This window comes from Callorhinus ursinus, unplaced genomic scaffold (assembly GCF_003265705.2).
Source record: "Callorhinus ursinus isolate GAN/ISIS: 27379988/994484 unplaced genomic scaffold, GSC_fseal_2.0 scaffold13, whole genome shotgun sequence".
NCBI lineage: Eukaryota > Metazoa > Chordata > Mammalia > Carnivora > Otariidae > Callorhinus > Callorhinus ursinus.
The window spans coordinates 3,902,196-3,909,088 of NW_027397075.1; the positions used below are offsets into that span (position 1 = coordinate 3,902,196).

Consider the following 6,893-nt stretch of genomic DNA (forward strand, 5'->3'; position numbering starts at 1 on the left):
TTTTAATTCCAGTGTAGTTAACATAGTGTTATGTTAGTTGCAAGTGTATAATACAACAACAACAATTCCATATGTTGCCCTATGCTCATCACGACAGGTGCACTCCTTTATCCCCATCACCTATGTCACCCATCCCCCACCTACTTCCCCTCCGGCAACTACCAGTGTGTTCTCTGTAGTTAATAGTCTATTTTTTTTGTTCGTTCTTTTTTTATTTGTTCGTTTCTTAAATTCCGCATGTGAGTGAAATCATATGGTATTTGTCTTTCTCTGACTGACTTATTTCACTTAATACTCTCTAGGTCCATCCATGTTGTTGCAAATGGCAAGATTTCACTCTTTTTATGGCTGAGTAATATTCCCTTGTATTTATATACTACTTCTTATTTTAATAAGCACTTTTATACACCTTGCAGGCCAGGGATAAGGGAAATATTTGGGAGTGGCTGAGCTTTATGGAACATTTGTCCTGAAATAATGACTAAAGGTCATATCAATGACTTTTGTTAGAGGACAAACACAGACACCTGTTGGTCTGCACGCGTTTGTCGTGAGGTGCAGAGTGGGAAGAGGAATCCTTCCCCCTTTTCTTAAAACAGGGCCCACCCGACATACTATTTTTACACGCCGCTTTTTTTTTTTCACTTGACAATATACCCTGAAGATCACTCATAGCTATATGCAGAGTTCTCCCTCAAGAAAACTTTACTGTCCTCAGGACGCCTGGGTGGCTCAGTTGGTTAAACGTTTGCCTTCGGCTCAGGTCACAATCTCAGGGTCCTGGGATTGAGCCCCACATCGGGCTCCCTGCTCGGCGGGAAGCCTGCTTCTCCCTCTCCCACTCCCCTGCTTGTGTTCCCTCTCTCTGTGTCAAATACATAAATAAAATATTTTTTTTTAGAGAAAACTTTACTGTTCTCGATTAAAATTTATTAAGATTGTGAGGCTGTATCGTTCCCCTCTTTTTTTTTTTAAGATTTTATTTATTTATTTGACAGAGAGAGACACAGCAAGAGAGGGAACACAAGCAGGGGGAGTGGGAGAGGGAGAAGCAGGCTTCCCGCGGAGCAGGGAGCCCCATGTGGGGCTCGATCCCAGGACCCTAGGATCATGACCTGAGCCGAAGGCAGACGCCCAACGACTGAGCCACCCAGGTGCCCCGTGTATCGTTCCCCTCTTGATAGATATTTGTGTTGTTTCCATTACTTTGCTGTTATAAAACTGTTGCTATCAGTAGCCTTGAGCATGTGCCATTTCATATTTTTGCCCGTAGATTCTTAGAATTGGATCGCTGAGTCAAAAGGTAAGTGCATATGTCTTTATATTCATTAAACAACAACTTCCTTCTTCCTACCTCAGCCCCTTGTAACCACGGGAATACAAAGCTTTTTAAAAAACCACAAAATGGAAACCCAAAACTGATGAGTATCTTTATTTTCATGCCTGTGTCTTTGTGCTTTTAGAATAATACCAAAGCAGCTTTTCGAGAGACAAGCTTTATTGAATTGAAGTCTATGGCTTTGTTTTAATTTTTTCCCCTCTGAATCACAAAAGTTTTGGTTCTCATAGAAATTTTGAAAATAGGGCACCTGGGTGGCTCAGTCGTTAAGCGTCTGCCTTCGGCTCAGGTCATGATCCCAGGGTCCTGGGATCGAGTCCCGCATCGGGTTCCCTGCTCAGCGGGGAGTCTGTTTCTCTCTCTCTCTCTCTCTCTCTGGCTTTCATGAATAAATAAATAAAATCTTAAAAAAAAGAAATTTGGAAAATAAAGAGATAAAAATAAGACTCAAGCATTTCCACCCTATGAAAATAATCAGAATCAAAAACACAAGAAATGAGAAGAGTTGGTGAGGATGTGGAGAAAAAGGAACCCTCGTGGGACCCTTGGTGGGAATACAAACTGGTGCAGCCACTGGTGGAAGACAGATAATATGGAGTTTCCTCAAAAAATAAAAAATAGAACTACCCTATGATCTAGTAATCACACTACTGGGTATTTACCCAAAGAATATGAAAACACCAATTTGAAAAGATATTTGCACCACTGTGTTTATTGCAGCATGATTTACCATAGCCAAGATAGGGAAGCAACCCAAGTGTCTATCCATAGATGAATGGATAAAGAAGATGTGGTACCTATAGACAATGGAGTATTACTCAGCCATAGAAAAGAATCAAATCTTGCCATTTGCAACAACATGGATGAAGCTAGAGGGCGTAATGCTAAGTGAAATAAGTCAGTCTGAAAGGACAAATACCATATGACCTCACTCCTATGGGGAATTTAAGAAACAAAACAAACACACAAAGGAAAAAAACGGACGAACAAAAAAGCAGACTCTTATAGAGAACACACTGATGGTTATCATAGGGGAGGTGGGTGGGGGAATGGGTGAAACAGGTGATGGGGATTAAGAGCACACTTATCATGAGCACAGAGTAATATAGAGAATTACTGAATCACTATATTGTGTACCTGAAACTAATATGACACTGTATGTTAATTACACTGGCATTAAAATTAAAAAGATAATCAGTTTTGCATTTTGATACTTTTCATTCATCCTTCCTCTTTTTCCTTCTCCCTCCAGAGAGCCCCACGTATGTATGTGTATTGGGTATGTGCGTAAAGCCATGCTTATACCCGGCTCTTGCTCAGTTGTGCAGTCTAATTATAAAGGTAGGATTATACTGCAGCTCTCTGCTTTTAAAAGTATTTTTATTTTTTTAAATTTTTTTAAAAGATTTCATTTATTTATTTGACAGACACAGAGAGAGCAGGAACACAAGCAGCAGGAGTGGGAGAGGGAGAAGCAGGCTTCCCGCCGAGCAGGAATCCCGATGCGGGGCTCGATCCCAGGACCCTGGGATCACGACCTGAGCCGAAGGCAGACGCTTAACGACTGAGCCACCCAGGCGCTCCTGTTACTACAATTTTAATTAAAAAAAGTTTTTTTTTTTTTAAAACTGAGCTTTAAGCAGAACGTGGGCTTGAACTCACGACCCTGAGATCAAGAGTAGCATGTTCTACGGATTGAGTCAGCCAGGCACCCCAAACTACCATTTTATTATTGGAAACTTAGGTTGTTTCTAGGTTTTTGCTCTTTGTTAGTGATCTGCGTTGTGTATAAATCTTGCCTGAGCATTTTATTTTCTTAGAGCTATTCCCTAGGAATAGCTAGATCAGAGAGTGTGCTGGATCTGAGGATTCACTGTTCTGTTTTTGGGGGTCTCATGAGCTGGAGAAAGCACCCAACTTCAGATGCTCCTCTGTATGTGTAGAGTTATTTTACCATCTAGTCATAGAAGATACCCGCTTCTGGGGCGCCTGGGTGGCTCAGTTGGTTAAGCGACTGCCTTTGGCTCAGGTCATGATCCTGGAGTCCCAGGATCGAGTCCCGCATCGGGCTCCCTGCTCAGCAGGGAGTCTGCTTCTCCCTCTGACCCTCTTCCCTCTCGTGCTCTCTATCTCTCATTCTCTCTCTCTCAAATAAATAAATAAAATCTTTAAAAAAAAAAAAAAAGAAGATACCCGCTTCTGTCACACAGAAGAAGAAATCTTTACTTACCAAACATTTGTAGCAAGCCTTTGTCAATAGACCAGGATGAACCCGAGGACGTGGTTAGATTGAGACCAGCACTAGGGCACAGTTCCTTGGTGTGCATAATTCCCCCTTTGGAAATGAACCGATTTCTGACTCCATTCCATTCTGTTATATCCCCTCATCTCTCAGCACATTCAACTGAGGCACCTTTCCAAAGGATTTATAATTTTGGTTATTTTTAATATGTTAATTGGGGTGAGTATGGCATTAGTCTCTCTCTCTCTCTTTTTTTTTTTGAGGGAGATAGAGAGCATGAGTGGTGGGAGAGGGGCAGAGGGAGAGAGAAAGAATCTTTTTTTTTTTTTTAAGAAATGAAATCGCTTGACTTTTCTTTCTTAAGATTTTTATTTATTTATTTATTTAACAGAGCTAGAGAGAGAGAGCATAAGTAGGCAGAGCGGCAGACAGAGGGAGAGGGAGAAGCAGGCTCTCCGCCGAGCAGGGAGCCCAATATGGGGCTCGATCCCAGGACCCTGGGATCATGACCTGAGCCGAAGGCAGCCGCTTAACCGACTGAGCCACCCAGGCGCCCCGAGAAAGAGAATCTTAAGCAGGGTCCAGCACAGAGCCAGACTAAGGGCTCAATCTCAGGACCCTGAGATCATGACCTGAGCTGATAGCAAGAGTCAGAGGCTTACCCGACTGAGCCACCCAGGCGCCCTGACATTAGTATCTTTGATGATGGTCCCAATGCCTCAGTCATCTACCATATTGGGAGCAAATTATTCTGTGCAAAGGATCCTTGCAGATGACGGAGGCTAACCAGTTATAGTGGTAGAGTTTGGGTACAAAAAGTTCTGATATTGAGTACATATTTTCCTGACTTGTTACTTATGATGGACCCTTCATGACAAGTTGGGTTTTCCTCTGTGCATATTGACTGGGAAAGTCCTCGAAGGCAAAAGCACTTCTCCTGGGTTTATATGGGTTATTTTATCCCCTGTGGCTCATGGGAGAGCCTTGGAAGGAAGGTCTATTTCTACCCTATGTTTGGGAGAGTAGGAAACCCATACTCCCCGAATGGGCAAGCCTTAATTAAACACCTATTCCGTGTCAGGCAGGTCCATGCTGGGCGTTCAAGAGGACAGACCCAGGCGTTGCCTGGAGGAGCTCGCTCCTGTGGGGGGACAGTGAACTCAGTGTGGGGCAGCTGGATGGCCCGATGCCTCAGGTTTTCATAGAAGGAGGCAGATAGAGATTGACCATCATGTCAAAAGGCATTTGAATCTGGCCTCTCCTAATTCTTGGTTCTTAGCTTCTTTGATCCTCCATTACTTCCTGTGACAGGGGGACATCGGGGGGTCTGAGGTTGTGATAAGATCACGTGTCTGGTGCCCTTAGCACACTGGTAAGCTGGTAAACTGGTAAGCCATGACATCGCCTTTGTTACTGTTACAATTATCTCTACTAGGGCTTAGCTGTGGAGATGGGGAGGGATCTGGGGCTCCACTCTCAGAAGTAGTTATGACTCAAAATCAACAGAAATTGTTGACTAGCTGGATAGGGCTAGTGCCAGGGACCAAGGAGAATAAACATCTCTTTGCAGTACTGAGCTGCTGTGGAATTGTACCTCCCCGCCTCACTTTGACCCTCACAGCCTTACAGCCCTGGAGCAGATGCAGATGAGATGCCCCAGGCGGGAAGGGGATGGGGTGTGGGCTTTGCTCCGACCCCTCTGCCGCCTCACCCCCTCATCCCTCACCATGCCAGCTCTGTCTTGGGGCAATCTTGGACCGCCTCAGTTTCCCTAATATGGTGGTGTGGTGGTGAGGGTGGGGTGGCCGCAGAGGGTTGATTTTGAGGGGGGTGTCAGGAGCGCCAAGTTTCCTGCATTTAGAATGTTTAAGGGGTCGGCTGGCGCAGTAGGTAGAGTGAGCGACTCTTGACTTTGGGGTTGTGGGTTCCAGCCCCATGCTGGGTATAGAAATGACTTAATAAAATAAAATCTTTTTTTTTTTTTAAAGATTTTATGTATTTATTCATTTGAGAGAGCGAGAATGAGAGAGAGCACATGAGAGGGGAGAGGGTCAGAGGGAGAAGCAGACTCCCTGCTGAGCAGGCAGCCCGATGCGGGACTCGATCCCAGGACTCCAGGATCGTGACCTGAGCCGAAGGCAGTCGTTTAACCAACTGAGCCACCCAGGCGCCCAATAAAATAAAATCTTAAAAAAAAAACAAACAAACCCAACAAGCTAAACCAAAATGTTCAAGATCAGTTCAGTTCCTCCCCCTTCCCCCCGACCCCCCAAGTCTTGTCTTCCTTTCGGACGTCGAGGTGAGCGCCGGGAGGGGGCTGCAGGTGGTACCAGCAACCGAGCACCTTTGTCGCACGCCTACTGCTGGACCGACCCGCGCTCTCCCTCCGTCGTTCTCCCCAGGTCCCCGTCCGACACATCTGGAGCCAGATTCTCCCTCCGGCCCGGCGCGCCCCCTGCCCATTCGGGGGAGCCCGCGGCGGAGGTCCGGGAGTGCCAGCCCCGCCTGCCCGCGGGGCCGGGGGCGGGGCCGGGCGGGGCCGGGCGGCGGGGAGGGGGTGCGGGGCTCCGAGACTACACCGTGGCCGGAGCAGCCGGCACCTGCAGCCGTCGGATGGGTCCAACGCCTCTGAGCCCGCCCTCAATGCTGTGGCCGCCGCTGCTCCTTCTGCTCCTGTTGCTGTTGGGACCCGGACTCGGGCCTAGCGCCGGTGAGTGAGTGAGGAGGGGGCCTCCTGAAGGAACGGGGAGCCCTGCCTTCCCGTCCCTCTGCAACCCCTCCAACTCATCAGCCTCTCCTCCCCGCTCCCGGGGCACCGGGAGCCCCCAGCGCTCCTTTTCCGCCCCTCTGATGCATTCCTTACCAGGTTTCCAGGAACTCTGTCCCCCAGCCCTACCGCCCCCCCAGGCACCCTCCAGTCACCTGTCCCTGAGGTCTAAGGTAGGGCTACGGGGGGAGGGGGAGGGGACACCTGGGAGGGGTAGATGAAGAACAGAAGGTGGCTTTCTCACCTGCCCCTGGCCATCACCCTTAGAGAGGTCTCCTCAGCACCCGACTATTTCTGGGGTGTACAGACACACCCACTCGCAGGGAAATATAGGGACACACCACAAGCAGGGAAACATGCAGGCACAGAACACCTTCAGCCTCACCTGGGCACTCAGGTGTAGGGTTCACGGACAGTTTCACACTGGACACAGGCAAAGGGACCTCTGAGGGAACACACATATGCACACATAAAGCTCAGGCAGACCAGACAGCCCGAACACACACACACACACACACACACACACACACACACACACACACACA

General features: G+C 47.6%; 1 protein-coding gene across 1 annotated transcript in view; it reads left to right on the plus strand.

Moving 5' to 3' along the window:
• The first annotated feature begins 6,174 nt into the window (after window positions 1-6,174).
• The window catches only part of LOC112811476 (group 10 secretory phospholipase A2-like), a 17,279-nt gene continuing 16,560 nt past the window's right edge, over window positions 6,175-6,893 (plus strand). Inside the window, exon 1 of the mRNA XM_073900260.1 lies at window positions 6,175-6,291. Coding sequence (XP_073756361.1) covers window positions 6,195-6,291 — 97 coding nt within the window. The 5' untranslated portion in view covers window positions 6,175-6,194. The remainder of the gene's footprint in view (window positions 6,292-6,893) is intronic.